Here is a 22733-nt window from a genome sequence, read left to right on the forward strand (position 1 = left end):
TTATGTTTTGAAAGGCAAAACTGCAACACAAATTAAAACCAAACTGGATCGCGTTTTAGGATCTTCTTCGCCTTCTTTAAGCACAGTTCACACTTGGGTTGTCGACTTCAGACGTGGTCGGCAGAGCTGTACAGATGCTCCCCGCAGCGGACGGCCCAATGAGGTAACGACTCCGGAAATTATCAACAAAGTAAAAAAAAAATGTATTGGATGATCGCCGTGTGAAGTTGGTGGAAATAGCAGAGATGGTAAACATTTCAAAAGAACGTGTTTTTAACATTTTGCACCAACACTTGGAAATGAACAAGCTCTGTGCTCGTTGGGTGCCGCGTCTCTTAACAGACGAGCAAAAACTAACCCGCAAGGATGTTTCGACGGAGTGTTTGAAGAAGTACAGGCATAATCCTAACGAGTTTTTACGTCGCTACATAACGGTTGACGAGACGTGGATCCACCACTACACGCCTGAGACAAAAGAACAGTCTAGGCAGTGGACAAATCGGGGTGAACCTGCCCCTAAGAAAGCAAAAGTGGTTTTGTCAGCCGGTAAAGTAATGGCAACCGTATTTTGGGATTCCAAAGGACTGGTTTTCGTGGATTACCTTCAAAAGGGAAGAACCATTAACGCCCAATATTATGCTGATCTGCTACAAAACCTCGATAACGCAATCAAAGAGAAAAGGCCTCATTTAAATAAGAAAAAAATTTTACTCCATCAGCACCTCTAGCACAACTGGCCGCGACAGGCGCGAGAAGAGACAGATCGGCGCGACTTGGCGGCTTGTCGCGTGTTGGCAGCACAACTCACGCGCGAGAGCCGCGACAAACTCGCGATCAGGTGTCACTGTCAGAAAATGACAATGATCGCGACTTTGAACTAAAATCCGTAGCACAACTGCCTATTTTGAGACAAAATATTCTCTCGGCTTTATGTCAATCCGCGAGTCGAAGTCTACGCGACTTTATAACGCGACTCGCTCTCGCGGGTGGTTTGCTTGTACTTTTTTAACTGAACTCTTGATAATTATAACTTAAACACAAGTTTCATATATTATGTAATAATATAATTTGTATAATTACTTATTGCCCTAAGGGATAAGGAAGTATGGAACAACCACTAAATGCGCTTTACGCACTCTTATATCGATTATGCACGGTGATACCAACAAGTACCACAACACACCCATCATGTGTACAACTTTAATTTCAAACAGCTAGCTTTTAGGTACTCAATTAAGTAAATAGGTACATATGTAGGAATTTTTAAATTTCAATTCAGGTTCGTAAGTTTGTAAAAGTAATCCTAAGACTTCCTTACACAAAACTTTCATCAACCTAACAACGGAGCCCACTTGCTTGTACATAAACGAAGCCGATATGAGGTGGGTAGGTACAAATGTTCAAAACAAAGTATCCAACTTATTAAGTATAAGCCATAGTCTTAGTAGTAGTATTTAGGATCACGGTTAGATGTCTAATTTCAACAATCTCTTACTATTTAGGTACCGTTTGGAACCTTCCTCGACTTCAACAAAACATACCTACATGTGGCCTGTGCCCGCTGCATCGTACTGTAACAGAATGATGTAATACGTGGCTGTAACAGGATCATCAGTCATCACCCACTAAACCATTCCATCCCCTGCCAACACCATACCGTGACGTGACTGGACCGACCCGACCAACAATATTTTGAAGGAGTCGTTATGCTCATGTCATAGTCTGCGTAGCATAGGTACAGTTATCATATGGTCTACCATATTGAAACTCCTCTAGAATTCTAGATCATACCCCCGCGTTCTAGATGTTTCACGTCATGTTTGACAGGGCCTGACATGATGATGCTATGATACGTTGCTGTCAGCATTAGGTATGAAGTGGGCCTTGGGGAGCTAATCATGGCTTCTAGGAGTTGTAGGTACCTACCTACTTTTTTTAGTTTCATTTCAGGTAAAAAATACAGGAGTGAAAAAAGAACAATATTTAAATTATATAATAATAATAGTATATTGCTTTGCCTTATATATTCTTGCAATATTCGACTTCTTATTATTAAACCTAATATATTATTAACATCTAGAACCACAATAGAGAAATTTTAAGAATCTTTATTACCCTTGAAAAGTATTTTCTCTCTTCTTTTTTCTTCGACATGCGGCGTAGGACAATTAAATATCATCCTGGAAAGAAAATTGGTTTGTAAACAAAAAAATAAAATGTGGTCGTGACTTCATCGAGGACTATGAAATAAGCTTTTCATATCAATTTGTCAAATCATAAACAGTTACACAGTACACACACATGCCATCCATTATTGGCACAATATTTGCTTATGAAAGCAGAAAAATATAAATGATCGTATTAGATTCATAATTGTTACATATTTGCCGAAACTTATTTTTAAAATGTGTTTTTCAATTAAAAGACACATCAAGATTGTTTAACTTATTTCTAATGCTAAAAAAAACGAACTATAGATAGGTACGCCATAACCATTATGGTTATTATAATAGTTCACTTCCTCGGTGGTGTTCTTAAAGCTAAAGCGCTTCTCACATCTTAGTGACTTTAGAAACGGGGACAGATCCGCGTCTGAAACCTACAAGCTTGCCTAGTGTGTTTCTTTTCCTGACTCTCCACTTCGGGTCCCGTTGGCACATTCCTGTTAACAATATTTTCCTTTGGGTGCTGGGATATCAATCGTGTCTAGGATAATGCTGGACTTATTCTGAAAAAAAAAAACACAATTTACAACAGGAATATGAGAATCAAACCAATAATAGCAATTCCATTAATTATAGTTATTTACAAAATGTTTTATTTAAAAGGTTTATTAAACAGAAATTAATAAACAATATATATTTTAAGGAATATTATCAAAATTTAGTATATAAGGCTCTATTACTTACATTTTTTCATATTTTTTCTCGTAATTAAATGTTGACAAAATTTGAACGTTCCTTGACTTTGACAGGAAAAACTTAACCATCGACAATAAACTAGATTTTTTACCACCAAAGAACGAATGAAATAGCGCAACCCTGTTTCCGATTCAGTGTTGTCTCATGTAAATAGCATTTATATTTAGACTTTGATTCCATTGGGGAACACTGATGAGTCGCGCCGCGACTTTGAGTTCTCTACGCGGCTGTTGCAGTCGCGGGTACAAGTTGTGCTACGGAAATCGACAGATTTGACAGGCGCGGGAATGTCGACTCGAGTCGCGGTCTAAGTCGCGGATGCAAGATGTGCTAGAGGTGCAGGATAACGCCCCTGTTCACACGGCTAAAATTGCAATGGCTAAAATCGAAGATTTGCACTACGAATTGTTACCTCATCCCCCGTATTCACCAGATTTGGCCCCTTGCGACTTCCATTTGTTCCCAAATCTCAAAAAGTGGCTAGGCGGACAAAAATTTTCGTCGAACTCTGAAGTCATAGAAGCTGTTAATAGGTATTTTGAGGGACTCGAAGAATCGTTTTTTAGAAATGGGATAATAGCCTTGGAGAAACGTTGGGCCAAGTGCGTGGACTCAGAAGGGACCTACGTTGAAAAATAAAATATAACATTTATATATATTGTCTTATTTCTGTGCCGTTTCGGAAACTTATCATCCCGCCCTCGTAACTCTGCACTGACTTGAGACCGCGAGCAAGCGCTACTTGAAACGTCAAAGTTCCTATGAACATGAACATATCCAGTTTATAGGGGCACTGCTACACTTTCTCGACGCCAAAAAGGCGTAGAGTTAGCTAAGACGGATGCTAAGATGACATTTTGATTGTCCAACCGATCTTATTTTAGTCCAAATTGGGATTTAAAAACACAGATTAGCCAGACGGCGAGGCGAGAGCTGTTGGTAGTGAGATGCAGAGATAATTGACCCCCTCTGCATAGAAATTTGTTTGCAGGGGGGTTAATTATCTCTGGCGCTGACTGTACATAAAAATTGTGTTCTAGGTATAAATTGGTGTAGGATTATAACACCCTACTTCTCGCGGCATACAGGTCGATTCACAAAATCTGGCACGAATGGAATGAATGAGCGAATCAAAATATCTATGTGTGAATCACACCATCAATAAAATGGTGTCTCTGACTGTATACCGATACAGCCCTAGTAGCACGGTCGCATTTTTATCATTTGTCACCATGCCTGTCACGTTCTAACAAGTATGTAAGTGCGAAAGTGACGGGCATAGTGATAGTCGATAAAAATGGAACCATGCTGAGCCCGCAGGTGTCACTCGTATGAGTAGATTTAAAGTTTCTTTCATTCCATTCGTGCCAGGCCCCGTGGACAACATGCCAACCGCTATCGCTACGTAGCGAACGAAACACAACTGTCACTGTCACACTAATATGGAAGAGTGATAGAGAGACACAAAGCAATTCGATGGCGAAGCGCAAGCGATCGTCACCTTGGCTAGGCCGCTAGCTTTCGTGAATCAACCTGTAGTATTTAGAGATGCACCAGATATTCGGTTACTATCCGGTATCCGGCCTATCCGGCCATTATTTTAATATCCGGCCGGATACCGGATAGTGACATACTATCCGGCCGGATACCGGATAGTAACATTGCTTGATTTCGGAGTAAACAAATTGGGTTCAAGAAACAGTCACGGTCATAATCGTACTTGTTTATTATTTTAAATAATTTAAACATTCCACTGACTTGCACGTGCACTCATTTCGAACCTAGAAATGTGTGCGCGCGAACGTTCACTAGGAAACAGGTCAAACCTGCAGAATGCGCACCCGAAAAACCGATATGTAGGTATAGTTCCGCTGGCCGAATATTCGGCGGCCGGATACCGGATATACGGCCGATGTACGGGCCGAATCCGGCCAAACAACTATCCGTTGCATCTCTAAGTATTTTGTAGGTATAGGTGTACCAATGTCTAATGCTGAGTGGGGATCCTGTTTAGCATCTAATTAGTTTGTGTAACCTGTTTTGTGTGTTACGTATATTACCCAGATGTTAAATAAATGTATTTCTTCTTCTTCTTCTTCTTAATGACCGCTTACGTAAACCTTTCATAATACGGTCTGTTAAGTCCGTGTCAACAAGATGCTCTTCTCAGGAACATGTTCATCCAGCGCGAGAAAGAGTTACTAGAGCAGCTCCTCTCCGTGGGCGAGATCTGTGGGCACTGGCAGCACAAGCAGCTAGAACTAGTCGGGGCACATGTGGCCCTGTTGAAGCATTACTGTCGATGTCGACGGTGTTTGGCCAGTCCCGAGGCGCATTTCAAGCCGAGCGCCAAAAAAGGTAAAGTTGAATCATTTAAAATAAACGTTATCAAATAAAAAAAAACCGGCCAAGTGCGAGTCGGACTCGCAAACGAAGGCTTCCGTACCATTATCTATAAAAACGGTCACCCATCCAAGTACTGACCCCGCCCGACGTTGCTTAACTGCGATCAAAAATCACGTTTGTTGTATGGGAGCCCCACTTAAATCTTTATTTTATTCTGTTTTTAGTATTTGTTGTTATAGCGGCAACAGAAATACATCATCTGTCAAAATTTCAACTATCACGGTTCGTGAGATACAGCCTGGTGACAGACAGACGGACGGACGGACGGACGGACGGACGGACGGACAGCGGAGTCTTAGTAATAGGGTCCCGTTTTACCCTTTGGGTACGGAACCCTAAAAACTAGCTAAAATAGGTAGCGTAGAAAACTTAAAATATTATTGTTCCCTATTTGTACTATTCCGAGGAAATCTTTTAGGGATAAGAAAACATTAATTCAATATATATGCTAGCTTTGACGGGTCGAAGCGCACTTCAAATCTAACCTACTTTATTTATTTTTATTACGTTATAAAAAGTAAATACATTCCTGGCGTGGTCTTGGCTACCTTTTAGTTAAATTCACATGAATGAGAGTCTTCCGCAACCTTACATAGAGTCGTTATTCGTTCATCCTTGTTTACAGAGCACGTGAGCCTCGAGTTCGCGCCGATCAACCTCCACCTGCAGCGCATGTGGGTTCACAACGACACCCTCAACAAATCCGGCTTCCACGACGTTATTACTGCCGGTGCATTCGCCGTGCATACTAATAAGAACGAACGTACTGGAGGACTTATACGGTGAGATGCTTGCTCTTATTTGGTAGGGTCGCCATGTCAAGTCGATCAACCTCCACCTGCAGTGCATGTGGGTTCACAACGACACCCTTTCTCACCGAGCATACTATAAAAAAAACCGGGCAAGTGCGAGTCGGACTCGCACACGAAGGGTTCCGTACCATTATCTATAAAAACGGTCACCCATCCAAGTACTGACCCCGCCCGACGTTGCTTCACTTCGGTCAAAAATCACGTTTGTTGTATGGGAGCCCCCCTTAAATCTTTATTTTATTCTGTTTTTAGTATTTGTTGTTATAGCGGCAACAGAAATACATCATCTGTGAAAATTTCAGCTGTCTAGACAGCTGTATTTCTGTCTGTAGGTGATGTATCACAGATCACGAGATACAGCCTGGTGACAGACGGGCGGACGGACAGACAGACGGACGGACGGACGGACGGACAGCGGAGTCTTAGTAATAGGGTCCCGTTTTACCCTTTGGGTACGGAACCCTAATGAGCGCACAGGGACACTTAATTGTACGGTGAGACAAGTCGTCATGAAGTTTCATATCATTATTATATTAAGGGGTATTCGCGGTACATCACTACGAATGAGAATACCGACGGGGCCATAAGGTAAAGTTAGACCAAGATAAGTCTGCAACGATTTTGATAGCACACTCAGTGCAAGTGTTATTTTAAACGTCAAACTTCTATGATTTTTTTTAAATAGCCTATATTGTGTCCCACTGCTGGGCAAAGGCCTCTCCTATATGAAATTATGAGTATTATGACGTATAAATAACCGGATTCCTTTTTTTGACATAATTATTGAAAGTCATATTGTAATGATTGTCAGGTTATCATTAATCACAATTCTGAAATCGTTAACTTTTCAGGATTTTCGTAAGGTTATCTTTTAGATAGGTTAGGTTAGGTTTGTTTTATGGCAATCCTGAAAAGTTACGCGTTTCTGAGAAAAACCAAATGATGACTAACGAAAATGCAGACAAACAATACATTATGACTATGACGTGATTATATGATTTAAACCTTTATGGGAAACAATAGAGCCCCATAAATAACACTTGCACCGCGTGTGCTATCTAAACGTTGCAGACTTATCTTGGGCAAACTCTAAGATATTTTCTTTAGTTTGATTTCTTTCACGACATTATCGCGGTTCAGATACATGTTACGGAGCTATCTAAAATTGTTTAATTTTAGATAGATAAAATTGTTTAATGTCAACAAATAAAGTTACTATTTAGGTACACCGCGGTGATCAATTTTTTCTGTGATTTTTCTACAATGTATGCATCTTAGCGTGTTCGTTGTTGCATGCTAAGAGAGTCCGGCGCCCGCTATAACAAACTAGTCCCAATAATTGGAACAGACATTGGTTGTTACAACAGCGACTGTCTTGTGACCTTCCAACACTGCCAACACAGGCCAAACTAGGCCTTACCTATAGGGATTAGTGCGGTTCGCTCACGATATTTTCCTTTACCGAAAAGTGATTGGTAAATATCAAATGTTATTTCGTATATAATTTTTGAAATAACTATTAAGTATTTATATTACAAATTTGTAATTTAGACAGAGGCACGCTCGCTAAATAAAACTGATTTTGCAACAGGTCTATTTTGTTGTGTTTACGCGCGACCCACACGAGTTTACAACTCGAAGGCTGGGTTATGAATGGCTCAAACTCAAACCCGATTGGTGAAAAATGATGCGTGTGGAATCGTCTTATCAAGTTATCATGAAGACACATTTGCCCTAAGTGTTACCTCTGTCAATCTGTCAAAACTCTGTAATCTAAGATATTGAGCATACTGTGGGCCGATATGTCCTATAACATAATATTAATTTGAATTCATCGTTCCCCAGATTAGTCCAGCAAGCCAAAGACGTGAATAGCACCAAAGCCGCCATAGATTCAGCCACCGCCAACAAGATACAAGCGGAATACGACACCGTAGTGGCCATTAGGACGCTTCGGGACGAAATAGCGGACGGTGCCGCGCGCGTGTGCATGTATGTCCAGGCCGGCCGGGGGGAGGAGGCTACGGCGGTTGTTGACGGTACGCCATAGATTAATATATCTCTTCAAATTTTTAGGATCGACCACTTTACACTTACCACTAGGTGATTTGCCTTCTATTATCACAAACGAAAAAAATAAAATAAAAAAAACGTAATTGTTAACAGATATAAAGAGCAAAGTAAAGAAAATGATCACTCTTTGGGACCCGAACGCTATAGAGGAATCTCTCTCAGTCATCGGGTGGCCTCAGAAAATCAGCAACGAGTCGGAAATACAGGTATAACCATAAGAAGACAAACTGGCATCTTCAACATACCTAGGTATATTACGTGGACTTATACAACGAACTATAGGCTTCGACACACCCTCCTACATACACCTTGTCCAATAAGTCCGATACACATCTTTTTACCTTAGCTCCAAAGACATACGGATTACAGGCCATCAAATTCGTATTTTAATTATAATTTTATTTTATATTTGATGCCATGCTTGATAAAAAACGCAAAGTACATGGCATTTCCGAAGCGACCAAGAAAAAAAGAGTGCAAAGATCTAACATAATACTTTCTTGGCACGCAGGTGACTAGTTTGTTTTTTCTGACGATAAATTGTTTGTGTTAGAACAACCTCATAATTTTTACAGTTGACTGTACATGTATTTTATTCAATATTTGTACTGTATTCAGACTTCTTGGACACGGTGTAGAGGTACAGTACTAAATGCAGAAAAGGGGAGTGAATGAGTGAATATGATTTAGGTACACGCGGCGACGGAATATATATAGACATCGCTCTCCATATAGACGATTTACAATCGCGGCTCGTGGCTCGTCGAGCTAATCGATTTTAAACACAATCGGCACGGTATAAGGTTTGTAACCGAATGACAGCCGAATGCAAATGTAAACAGCAAGCACGCGTCCCGCGCGAGCCCCTTTGAATCGTGCCCAAAAAACCGCTGCGCCACGCGAGCCGAGCCGCGAATGTAAATCGGCTTATAGAAAAATGCCTCCCAAAAATGACCCCAGCCACACTGACAGCTAGGCATTCCTTCTCTATTTTTTTTTATTATATCCTATCCAGCTTTTAACCTCCTGAGACTAAATGTAATGTACATATGTACATTACAATGTACATATTCTTGCAACCTAATTTGAACCTATCATGAACCAAATAAAGAAGCATTTCTTTTGTTTCATTGCTCTTTAAAACAAACGAAATTCGTTTTAATTTACTTATAGAATAAGGTTCAAATTAAAAAATTTAAAACTTTTAATTTTTTAAGTTAATTATATCCAATAAACAATATCCCGCTATTAAAAGTTGTGATTGGTCAATATAAGTTTTGATTGGCTATAATAACATTCTATGGGTCAAACCTCATGCGCGGCGTTACAATATTTTGGCGTTGTCAAACCTTATAAGGATATTACTAGCCAAGAAGGAACCAATTCATAATCATTATTTTGACGCGTATTTATTGTTAAGATTACGCATGTCTAGTTATTATTTTAATTCGACGTAAACAATAGGACATGGAGGAGACAGTAAAAGTTATAAAAAATTGGCCAAGAGCATGTCGGGCCATGCTCAGTGTAGGGTTTCGTATCCAACTATACCCCACACTATTGATAAATACAAAAAAAAAACACATTTTGTATGGGTGGTACCGTAAACAATTTTTTTTGTAGTTTTTATTTTACAGTTCTGTCGCCATGCGTGATTTATGTATGCATGCCAATGCCATGCTTTCTAGCACTTACGATCACGGAGCAAAGTCGCGGACGAACACACGGACATGGCGAAACTATAAGGGTTTCTAGGTGACTACGAAACCCTAAAAATATAATATATACGTATATATCTTGACCGATCTTCGGTATAATTTTCAGTACAGGATTCCTGCTTACGCATGTCTATACTTTATATGTGTATATCGGTATCGGTACATTCAAAAGGTGAAATATAATATTAATGCGTAGTATGTATTTTGGAACAGTGTCAGTACTTTTATAAAATGCCAGTGGTCAACGTTTTCCAATTTTTTTAAAACATTTTTCTAGGTAGGTATTGTTAAAATGATTAAAGTATACAAAATCGTCAGTTTAATCCGTTGCAGGTATTGCAGTATGGTTAGATTACTCGTGACCAGACATAGAAGTTTTTGTGGCAAGAACGAGTGTTTGAGAAAATGAAACATCTATAAATCTGTTATCGATATTATATTTACTTTAATATGTAATTTCTACTGGCTGTAGGTAAGTTACTGAGAAATGTCAATAATGCAAATCAATTACAAGGCTGTATATAATTTATTTATTACATATATTTAACACTTAAAAATTAAAACGTAAACTGTAGTATAGGTACAGTGCCAAAAGAATAGAAAACTACCAATATTTCAAAAGAGACGAAGATATCGAACGTGTTGTGTATTTCACGGTAGCTTCTTATATCAGTATCTTCTTAAAAAGGTAATAATTATAAATATCTAAGTATAACGTTAAGACGAAACAGGAGCTGAGTTTTAAATATTTTAGGTAAATATACCCGTCTCGCTAACGGAAGCGGCACCTAAAAGTAGTGCGATAAGCACAAGGCGAAAAATCCTGCGTAAAAATCTCAAAAATCGAGGTTTCGTACTCCTCTGTTTCCTCCTCCAAAACTTAACCAATCGTTACCAAATTTGGAAATCTAAATGATTATGAAATTATCTGTGTCGGACCGTTTTGCTTTTTTGGCTAATTGATATCAGTTTTGAATGCCACGCCTCTCATTGCGGCATAGTCAATTAGGCCATTTTGGCCATTTTTGAAGGCTCTAGCGCCTTAAAAAACAAAAATATCAAAAAAAGCAAAACGGTCCGACACAGATATTGACAATATTAATCTGTGTTGAAAAAATCATTGCTCTAGCTTCAAAAACCACGGAGGAAAACGAGGAGTACGTTTGTATGGAGAAATGACCACTCCCGTTGGCTCTTAAGGTAACATCGATAACAGACATGTCGATATTTCATTTTGTCAGTCACTTTATTTTGCCACAAAAACCTCTATGTCTGCTTGTGACAAATAAGAAGATTCAATATTTTCATAGAAATTCGACGTGAACGATGACATTGCCACACTTTGTCATTGCAAATGCCACGCAGAGTTAGCTTGGTCCGACTACACTGAAGTGCAGCGAATTAAATGAAATGATTTTGCATTTAAGTATACAAAGTTGATGATACATTACATTAAACAATGTGTTTACCGTTAACCTTTTGGACGCCAATGACCGATATATCCGCACCGTAGGTTCAACGCCAAAGATCGATTAATCGGTCACAGACCACAGAACAACATATACCTACGTGCATATGCATAAAGTTCAATTTCAGTTTTGACACTTCGGTGAGGTGGCGTCAGCGTAACAGCTTTTGTGTTTGACACGGCGTCGAAAAGGTTAAAAAGTATTGACACTTATATTAGTAGGTATATTGCCAGGGTTCTAAGCTAACGCTTAGTAATTTTTATTATACATACCTTTGGAATGCCATCATGAATATATGTCATTTTAAAGAACCCGTCACAAAATGATCCGTAAAAGCCGTTCGGTCTAATTGGCTGAAATATTGTGAAAATATACTAGTGGTGTAATAACGTAATAAATATTTAATGAAATAAGGCATTTTCATAATACATAAATAAAGATACCTCTAGTTTTAGTTATAATATTGTGAATAAAATAACTCAAACTTGTTTCAGACAATGTGCACAATAAAGCGCCTAATCGAGCAGTTGACCTCCAGCGACACGCACAGCTCCGACTGCGACACGCTCTCCTCCTGTTCCTCCTCCAAAGACCCCTCCCCCACCACTGACCCCCCTCCCCTCTCCTCGAGCGCCCCTAACATCAACAAGAACCTTGAGTTCCACAACGATTACTTCGAGAGTGAACGGAAACTGTTTAACCATTCGTTCCGTTCAGTTCGTTCGCAAACGCCGAAATTGAATGAACAATGTCGGTCGCTGGACGCGAACAATGAGTATGGGAGTGTGGAGCTTTCGTATAAGTGCTTGGATTTGAGTACGGGGAAGAAGACGGTGAGTGGGTTTTAAATAACAAGTTAACTATTTATTAATACCCAAAAGTGCCGATTGTCCGTTTGACAGATTTCAACGCACGAGATATCGTATGCGGACGTAACAAAATATTGATAGAAATTAAATAGATACCTGTTTTTGCTTTCAGTATTTTTTATTTGTTTAAACGACTTATTTATACTAATTATTTTAAAATTAAGAATGAACCACGGCATTATAACAGCGCCATCTAGTGATTACAAAAACTAAGAACCGCTGGTGCAGCCTTTATCAAAACGGCAACATGCATCGGTTTGGGAGCTACAATTCCACAGATACGCATGTTAATCTTATATCACCACTATTTTTGTGTTAGGTTAAACTCTAACCTAAGGGTTAGACGCTAACCCCCTTATTCATAAACCTCAATTAGCTAACAATCGTTTGTCTTTATCTGTCATTACTTAAGTATTTGTAAGAAAGAAAACATAATTTAACTAAATCAGGCCCGAAAAGTTTTATGAATAAGGGGATAAATAGTTTATATACAGGAAAATTACACAGACAGAACAGTTAACACGACAATGATTGTAAACTTTGTTCTGTGAAAAGGCAATGCAATTAATAAATGCGAAGCGGAAGCGATAAGTATTTTGTGTTTATTTGCGAGGCGAAATTTGACTAAGTGAGCTTTGCGAATAAAATATGTTGATTAACTAATAGTACGTTGCTTCTGGAAAAAAATATATGGAAAACTTGGCATAATTAATAGAAGACTTTTTCAATTGGGATATGTACGTTATGGACCGAATTTATTTTTCATCAACCCTCCCCCCTCTGCGTCACCCCCCCACACCCCCGCAAAGGGCCCGAATGCGGTTTTTCTAAATTTTTAAGAAAACCGTTCAAGATATAGAAAAAGTGTGTAGGAACGAAGTGATCCTTAGTAAATTTGCTATTTATCTCTTATACACACTATAGTGCTATCACTTATAGTTTTTGTGAAATCTGTCACCATGTATGCAATTTTTTTAGAATTTACGTTGTTTTTCTTTTGTAAGATAACTTTTCTCAAAATATACTTACGATATCGCCAAATTTTGTTTAATTTAAATAAATAGTTAATATGTTCTTTAAAATGGTGTATTATTTATTATTAAACTCTTTCATTTGACGATGCTATGCCATTTTGAACATACATCGTCTTCAAACATTTTTAAGCTCACCGAACTTGAACACCACTTGACTGTGAATCGCAAGATCGCACGGTCGCGTTTTTATAGCTTGCCTCACATAGAAGGTAGCCTATAGAAGTGGTGTGCGCGTGCCTCCGTGAGGGACAAAATATACGCAATGCGACAATATTAAAAACACGTTTTAACATTCCTGACAATATACCAAAAACAATAATCTACGTTATTCGGTCGGGTTATTGAAATGAAATGAAAATCTTTATTTGTTGCCCACCATAACCCATACTAAATTTATGGTGGGGAACAAACAAAAAGTGTGTGGTGATCAAAAATCGTGGGTTCACCCTCGGTTGTGCTGTACCTATAAATTTCAGTCAGGATCCGTTTCATATACAGACAAGTGGTTAATAACGATATTAGCTGACATTGAAAATATTTGAAAGATGTATTTTAAAAATGGCATAGGATCGTCAAATGAAGTAGTTTAATAATAAATAACATATACATAAATATAATCACGCCTATTTCCCGGAGGAGTAAGCAGAGACCACGGTTTTCCACTTGCTACGATCCTGACATACCTCTTTCGCTTCCTTCATTTTCATTACATTCCTCATACACGCTCGCCGGTTTAGGGTGCTCTTGACCTACCCTTTCTTCAGGATTTCCCCGATCTGATCAGAGAAAATCCGCCGAGGTCGACCCCTTCCAACTTGCACTTCTCCCTTATACACTGTCTTTGTTAGCCTTCTACCACTCATTCTTTCCACATGTCCATATCATCTCAAAATACCTTTCTCAATTTTAGTCACTACATCAACATTCAGTTCACACTTTTCCCTTATCACACTGTTCCTAACTCTTACAATCTCACACCACACACACTTCTCAACGCTCTCATTTCCACTGCATTCACTTGGCTCTGATGCCTCTTCTGCCATACCCAACTTTCGCTACTATACATAATTGTAGGCACCAACACCCCTCTATGAACAGCCAACCGTGCTTTTTGCGACACCTTCTGGCTGCTCATAAAAGCGTTAAGTGCCCCATTCACACGTTTTCCAGCATTCACTCTCCTTTCAATGTCTTTATCATGCTTACCGTCCCTAGTGAACAAGGTTCCCAGATACACAAACTCTTTCAATAAATAATACCCATTTTAAATAACATATTAACTTTTTACTTAAATAAAAAAAAACCGGTCAAGTGCGAGTCGAACTCGCGTTCCAAGGGTTCCGTACATAAGTCCGACTCACGCTTGACTGCACATTTCTAATAGGTTTTCCTATTATCTATAGGTAAAGTACTATTTTGTGTATTTTTTCATTATTTTTGGCCCAGTAGTTTCAGAGATAAAGGGGAGGGGGGATGGTCGGACAGACAGACAGACGCACGAGTGATCTTATAAGGGTTCCGGTTTTTCCTTTTGAGGTACGGAACCCTAAAAGCGTGAAAGATATCGTAAGTGTTATTTGAGAAAAGTCATTAGAAGAAAAATACACTGAAAATGCTAAAAATAGCATCTTCCGTGACGTATTGCGCAAAAACTATAAGTGATAGCAATATAGTGTGTATAAGAGATAAATAGAAAATTTAATAAGGATCACTTCGTTCCTACACCCTTTTTCTGTATCTTGAACGCTTTTCTTAAAAATGGAGATAAACTATGTTTTGGACCCTTTGCGGGGGTGTGGGGGGGGGTGACGCAGAGGGGGGAGGGGAGGTTAGGGTTGATGAAAAATAACCTCGGTCGACAGCGTACATATCCCAATTAAAAAAAGTCTTCTATTAATTATGCCGTAATTTTAGCTAATTTCACTGAACTATAAGTTGTACGCAGCGTAATAAATAATAATATAGTATGTCCTATATCGACCTGATCTGATCCTTTATTGCACCATAAAGTTAAATAAAAGAATACAAAAAGTGAAATATATGCTTAAGACTAGGTAACAACAGGCGGTCTTATCGCTAAAAAGCGACCTCTTCCAGAGAACCTTTGGGTAGCAGGAAAATTAAGTACTTACAACTTTGAACGGGTAGTGCCGATACATATAAATTAGCAAACCGAAGACACAGATATTTTCATCACACTCGCTCAGTAAATGTGGAATTGCACGCAGGTTTAGCGGGAGTTATAGAAAAAGCGCTTTCCCTAGGGAGTTATGAAGTTTCTAGTGCCATAATTAACAGTTTTTTGTCTTTATACTTAATTTTTGTATCGCAAGTGTGATGAAAAACATTGTGTGTAACTCGGGGCGTAATAATATTGCAAACTCGAGTCTATAAATCGCTAGCAAGCCGTCGCGATTTAACTTACTCTCGTTTGCAATATTTAACTTACGCCCCATGTTGCACAACGTACTATTGTATAGGTAAAGTTTACTTAAAATGTTTACAAAAAAGTTGTACTTCTCAAAATAATACAGCATTTTCCGAGTTGCATAGACCTTCACTCCTTCACAAAGCGATGTTTGTCGTTATAAATTTTAATTGTGTGGTTTCAGAGTTCCCATAGCCAAGACATGGGTGAAACGGACCCTGCCGTGAAGGAAAGCAATCTGTCTTGTCTAAAACACTTGGCCACCGAACTGCAAGAAGCTTTAGAAGCCTACAGCTCTACTGCGGTGGACGCTGCGCAGTGTAAAGGTGAGATCTACTGGAAAACATATTATAGCCAGCATTCAATCAATGTAGTATGATACCTTTGGGTATGCTGCTTTACGCACACGAGTGTCCCATCCCCTCCCCCTGACGCAACCCCTCCTTTTAGCATGAAATATGTCCCGGTTGACAGTTTTTTTTATTTTTTGCGCAAAGTATACAATGTAGGAAAAAAGTGTCATGGAAAGAAATAATGCCTATTATGTGTTCCGTTCTACGTCCGAGGTGTTTATTGAGAGAGTTACGCCGCAGTCGGCCGATAGATGCCGCTAGCGTCTATGTAGTCGCTCCGCCTGACGCCGTGACGTAGATTCCGCTTCCCCACCTGCAAACAGAGCTGCACGCGCGCCTCGCTTCGCCGCCATTACATTGTTGAGGAGAAGTACCGTCGGTATAAAACGGGCTACCAGGAAGACATTACTTTCACCTCGGACGTCTCAGGAAACATAATATCAATTTTATTGGAAGGTAAAATTTACTACGGGTACGGGTTTATTTATTTTCTTACGGGTCGGCCACGACATTACACGACTGGCGACGGCGGCAGCGACAACCATAGGTGGGAACGAAAGCTCCGATCGCTGTGTCTCGCTCCAACCTATGGTTATCGCTAGCGCCGTCGCAAGTCGCTCAGGGTCGTGGCCGAGCCGTTAGTATGTTCGTCTTTTTAATTATAAAACGTTAGTTATCATTCTCTCAGATTTATTTAGTATTTCGCCATTAAATTGATAATTGTATGTTTGCAGCCTCCCTCGAACTTCTAGAAACGCACGCAGCGCGGCTCCTAACAAGCGCGCGCGCGTTGGTGTCCCGCGCGAGCGTCGCGCACGCGGCGTTGCGTTTACGCTGCGAGCCCGCGCAGTGGACGCGGGATCACGCGCAGCTGCAGGCTAGAAGAGACAAGTGCTTCAGTCAGGCGGTCAGTAAAGTCTCTCCTTCTTCCTCCCGTTATCCCGGCATTTTTCCACGGCTCATGGGAGCCTGGGGTCCGCTTGACGACTAATCCCATGATTTATGTAGGCACTAGTTTTTACAGGCGATCAGTAAAGTACTGCTTGAATAGGTAACTTTAGCAGTTGTTTTGATTTTGGTGGGCGGAATATGTAAACTTTTGACGTCACTCTTGAATGACATGCTTCTCTATGATCATCCGTTGAATAACTACAAAAGCGATTAAATGTGTAATTTAAAAAATAAACAGACGTACAAGAACTAGGCTTCATTATGAAACTATAGCTGAAGCCTACTGTAACTCTGTTGTTGGCTGAGCCCACAATGAAAATCGTTATTAAATAGTAATACGGAAAAATTCTTAGGTCGAAATTGGAATAACGCTCGACGTACAATCTCCAAATTGCCATCAATCCTGAAACACAGATAACGACCAAATTGCATATACCTCAAAAAAGTATAAAGAGTTATATTTTCATAAATAATATGCCTCTTTTTGTTATATGATCTCTAAGTAGCCTTTTCTAAGAACTTTCAGAGTTGCCTACGTATCACATTTAGCGGGTTCGATTCCCCGTTCAGACATACGATTATTTAAAATTCTTGGAATGCAGTTCGTATTATTGTCTTAAAAATAAAAATTCAGTAAAATTTCCCTTCTACAGTATTTAAAATACTTTCCTTCCATGTGGCGAAGTCGTGGGACGCCCTGTGTACGGTCGGAAGTATTAATTTATGACCCATTTCGTACCATGTCACAGTGACAATCAACATGAAAGTCGCTAGAGACTAGAGATGCCCCGAATAGTGAATTTGGCCGAATACCGAATACCTACCGAATATTCGGCCCCTCTCTCGGCCGAATACCGAATATTCGGCGGCCGAATATTCGGCAAGACATGCGAACATTTTGAGTCACAATTATTATGAAAACTGTTCGCCAACAAAGCACAACGTTTTATATTTTTATGCTGAACAGAATTAATGAATTTAGTTAGAGTCAATAAAATCAGACCCATGATAAAAATAAAATATTTTGTAACCAACAAATGCTCAAAAACGTGCCTTCGTATTTAACTACTTTCCAAGAATACATTTTAAATAATAAATAAACCTAGTTTTTGGTAATTTTTTTTGTGTAATTTTTAATTTTAGGTAGGTGCAACAGATATTCGGTATTCGGCCGAATAGTAGGCAACATTCGGCCGAATACCGAATATTCAGCAAAGTGGCCGAATAGGCCGAATACCGAATAGTTGCCGAATATTCGTGGCATCTCTACTAGAGACCTCATACTATTGTCACTGTGACAAGGTACAACATGGGTCATAAATTAAAACATTCGACTGTACATATTACAGTTAACAACAGTAACAGCGGGCCTTGTATCCTGGCTATGCGGGGCGAATGCGCACATCGTTTCGCTCCTCTCGTCGGGGCTGGGCCCGTTGTGCGGGTTCGAGGGGCTACTCAGTCTGTACGCGGCCGAGCGCGCCATGTGGGGCGACATGGCCGTCGCGGTCGAGGACCTCCACACTGTCCAGTTTACGTTGACTAAGAGCGATCACAAGTAAGTTGCACTCATCCATTGTAGAGTACATTGTCGAAGTACCTTTGGGTTACGTCTTCTGCACCTTTTTGGCAAAACAAGTTTTTAAATTGAACAACGGGACTTAATCGCGTATTTAAGTTTTAATATTTACCTCCGACGTTTCGAGGACGGCGTTGTCCCGGTGGTCTCGGAGAAGACGACCACCACGACGACGAGACCACGGGGACAACGCCGTCCTCGAAACCTCGGAGGTAAATCTTAAAACTTAAATACGCGATTAAGGGTCGGTTGCACCAAACTGTTCGTATCGTTAAAGAGTTCGCTAAATTTTTATGTATGGAAAGTTTCATAGTAAAGCGCCAGGGCGCGCCGGCTGACGTTGATCCGTCTGTCAAATGTGGTTGGTGCAACTGGCCCTAAGTCCCGTTGTTCAATTTAAAAACAAGTTTTGACTAATGTTTCGGTTTGCATGATATTTAAGGGTCGGTTGCACCAAACTGTTCGTATCGTTAAAGAGTTCGCTAAATTTTTATGTATGGAAAGTTTCATAGTAAAGCGCCGGGGCGCGCCGGCTGACGTTGATCCGTCTGTCAAATGTGGTTGGTGCAACTGGCCCTAAGTCCCGTTGTTCAATTTAAAAACAAGTTTTGACTAATGTTTCGGTTTGCATGATATTTAAGGGTCGGTTGCACCAAACTGTTCGTATCGTTAAAGAGTTCGCTAAATTTTTATGTATGGAAAGTTTCATAGTAAAGCGCCGGGGCGCGCCGGCTGACGTTGATCAGTCTGTCAAATGTGGTTGGTGCAACTGGCCCTAAGTAAAGCCTGACCAGTAATGTATGATCATTGTCAAGAGGGCGCCGTTATTCTTATGTATAGGGTGCCAGTTCAGTATAGTATGAAACAATTAGTTCCAGTGAAATTCCGCAACATGGCCTGTGATCTTATATTCCTAGTTAGGCTTTAGATCTTAAGGTCCTCAAGCGTTTGCCTTCTTTTGATCCCTACTGATCAGACACCGAGTATATTGTCTCATAGGAATAAGGAAGTTTAACGAAAAAAATCCACCCCCTAAAATTTGTAACTTAAGTTAATGTTTTTTTTTTAAATTGAAAATTCAAATTATATTAACAGGTTTTTGTGTATTGGACCCTTTTTCCTAAACAACATCTACTTAATTATTTATGTTGTCATTGATTTTTCTGTTGCAGCAATGTGTTACCTCGCGTATCGGGGACGCGCGGCTCCCTGGTCGTACACATACCAATCTCAGACTCCCTATACGCCAAATTTACTAATAAAGAGGTAAAACTCTTTTTGAAATTCCTTTACTAAATTTATTGAGAATAATGAAAGTTAGTAGCGCCATCTAGCTTTAACCTTTTTTAGTTTAGAGCTAACTAGGTGGCAGTGGCGTGCCTAGGGTTTTGGAGTAGGGCAAGCCGAAAGATCATGTTTTCGTAATAACTGTCCAATCTTCACTCTTCGGACTCAAATGCATCTGCTAGCGTGTCGAGGCGAGCTAATCATAGCGCACTGAGGGCATACTATTACTAGATAGAATATTACAAACATAAAGCGATCGTGAATATCGTTTTACCCGAAATATCTCAAAATCAAACATAATTGTTCCCTGCTATGACTGACGTCAGGAGTTTCGTCAATTATAACAGAAACAAATATAATTTTTTTTCACTTCATTTTCAATGCGAGCTGAATCACGTCTGCTACGGAATGAATAATGTCATTTTGTATTTTGTTAGACAAATAGCTCGAGCTTGGTTTGTCGCTTTGAACATGTTTTTCTAGAACGCCTTCATATTTTGATAGCAACGATACAAGTTCCAAAAAAATGCCCCTATTTAATGAAGTGTTTGACTCATCGTGTCCTCTAAAAGGAAGTTCTTGCTGTGCTAAATGGCACACAATATCGACTAACCTCTGAAAAACACTACGATTGTTGTCAACACGCATACGCGTGTTATGTTTTAATATTTCTTCTGATAATTGACGCGACAAAGAGGCCTCGATCCTTTGTTTCCCAAAATTGCTAAAAGAAATCACTGCACACATATTATTATGTTTACCGGAATTCATGTGCCCCTTTATCCCTCCAGATAAATTATTTATATCGTTATAGCCAGAAGTATTCCAAACGTTAATATCGTTCGAAAAAAATATGCAACACCAGCAATACATCTTATTTTTATGGGAACAACCAACAATCCAATGAGTTTTGTAGACGGCCCTACAGAAATTTCTCTTACGCGGCTGACTTGACTGAGAAATACACAAGTCGGGTGTTGGTTTTGCCGCGGAAATTATGTCCCGATTTGGACAAAGGTCAAAGACTTTACCTTGTTTTGGTTGACTAAAACGTGGACGCATTTCAAACCGTCACAAGGAACCACTTCTTGATCCATTGTTAACACTTATAAACTAAACGCCACAACAATGAACAAATCCACATTCACTATTTAATCAAATTCACTTAAACAAACTTTTGTTACTTTCGACTCGACCACTGACTCGACTTGACTAACTAAATAATAATACACTTGAAGTAAACGCGAACGCGCGCTCGTGCGAACTTATACAGCTAACTTCACACCAAACAAAAGCCAGGCTTAAATCGTCTTATAAAATGGCTATACATACCAACAAATAGTTACATCGTTCTTTGGCGGTTTGTAGGCTGATAGTGCCCAGAGCGGGACGAAAAAGCAAGCACGGTTGCAAGCCGACGAGTGCGAGCGCGAGCAGGATAGCTAGAACATCCTACGCCTGATTTCTTTCGCGCGGACGAGGCGCCACGCCGCGGCAAAATTTTGCAACACGCTCGTGCCGCGGTTCGAGGCTGTAGCTTGAATTTAATAATACGGGTTCGTTTGGCGCGCGATTTTAAAATAATCTGTATTGATCTTATCACTACGTAATTTCGGTAAGGCAATTAGTTGCCTTAGGGCAAGCCCGGCTTTTGGGCTTGTATGGAAGTCACGCCACTGCTAGGTGGCGCTGGCTAAATGAATGCCTAAAATTTCATTATAATGACACTGTTTTTTTTTCAGCACCTAACCTTCACAATAACCGCCGTATTCTTTAACATCGGCGTGAACGAGAAGGCCACGCTGGCCGAGGCGCTGGGCGAGACCACGCCGCAGTACCACTCCAACTGCGACAACTATGATCGCCTGCACAAGTACTATCTAAAGTACTGCAAGGTGTGCCCGCAGGATCACACGGCTAGAGGTAAACTTACGCATTTTGGTGGGCGGAATGTTTAGTTTTGAGTGACGTCAAGTGAACGAGAAGGCCACGCTGGCCGAGGCGCTGGGCGAGACCACGCCGCAGTACCACTCCAACTGCGACAACTATGATCGCCTGCACAAGTACTATCTTAAGTACTGCAAGGTGTGCCGCAGGATCACACGGCTAGAGGTAAACATACGCATTTTGGTGGGCGGAATGTTCAGTTTTGAGTGACGTCAAGTGAACGAGAAGGCCACGCTGGCCGAGGCGCTGGGCGAGACCACGCCGCAGTACCACTCCAACTGCGACAACTATGATCGCCTGCATAAGTACAGATATAATGCATAATTGTTTTCCATCGTATTTTCTCGGAAACGTTCGTATTTTCCGTGCTAGTTCAGTCTATGTTAGTACTTTTTGTTCCGAGACTGACTGTGATTGTGAGGGGGCAGCTGGCTGGAGCCTCACGGGGATGATGGTAAATCAAAAGGCAGGATCCAGGACGAGTGGGTATTTATTAATTTGAATAAAAAGGCACCACAATACAGGTTACGTGTTAACTATGTATAAAAACACTTTCGTAATTTACTTAGAAGGTTAAAAGTTACTATAACTTACAATATGTGCCTTGATGATGATGTAGATATCTGGAAACTGCGCAGGGCCACTAAAAGAGCAATATAGTTCTGCACAGCACTTATATAATACGTTTCACTTAATAAAATAATATTAGATAGGCTTTAGGCCGTATTTTACGAACTTATGAAGTACAGTCGGTATGTGATGTTTATTGATTGAAGTATTGGATCGAACTGAAAATAAAAATCATTGAATGGAATTTGGAATAGGGTTTGAATTTGAAAAGGGAATTTAGAATTTTTATGGTGCCAGAAATAGTATGAAGGTTGAT

At 40.0% G+C, this 22733-nt stretch overlaps 1 protein-coding gene and 2 long non-coding RNA genes across 3 annotated transcripts in view; 1 reads left to right on the forward strand and 2 right to left on the reverse strand.

Annotated features, from left to right (window-relative positions):
* Positions 1–22733, reverse strand: part of LOC134804155 (uncharacterized) — a 431198-nt gene that overhangs the window by 245821 nt on the left and 162644 nt on the right. The gene's annotated exons all lie outside the window — the stretch shown is intronic.
* LOC134804161 (uncharacterized) overlaps positions 1–22733 on the reverse strand; it is a 292314-nt gene that overhangs the window by 230189 nt on the left and 39392 nt on the right. The gene's annotated exons all lie outside the window — the stretch shown is intronic.
* LOC134804145 (type II inositol 3,4-bisphosphate 4-phosphatase) overlaps positions 1–22733 on the forward strand; it is a 48915-nt gene that overhangs the window by 23056 nt on the left and 3126 nt on the right. Inside the window, exons 7-16 of the mRNA XM_063777090.1 lie at positions 5092–5279; positions 5953–6109; positions 7985–8178; positions 8306–8418; positions 11894–12232; positions 15915–16056; positions 16818–16990; positions 18384–18592; positions 19786–19879; positions 21643–21823. Of these exons, the coding sequence (XP_063633160.1) occupies positions 5092–5279; positions 5953–6109; positions 7985–8178; positions 8306–8418; positions 11894–12232; positions 15915–16056; positions 16818–16990; positions 18384–18592; positions 19786–19879; positions 21643–21823 (1790 nt within the window). The remainder of the gene's footprint in view (positions 1–5091; positions 5280–5952; positions 6110–7984; positions 8179–8305; positions 8419–11893; positions 12233–15914; positions 16057–16817; positions 16991–18383; positions 18593–19785; positions 19880–21642; positions 21824–22733) is intronic.

The sequence above is a fragment of the Cydia splendana genome, chromosome Z (genome assembly GCF_910591565.1).
Source record: "Cydia splendana chromosome Z, ilCydSple1.2, whole genome shotgun sequence".
Classification (NCBI taxonomy): Eukaryota; Metazoa; Arthropoda; class Insecta; order Lepidoptera; family Tortricidae; genus Cydia; species Cydia splendana.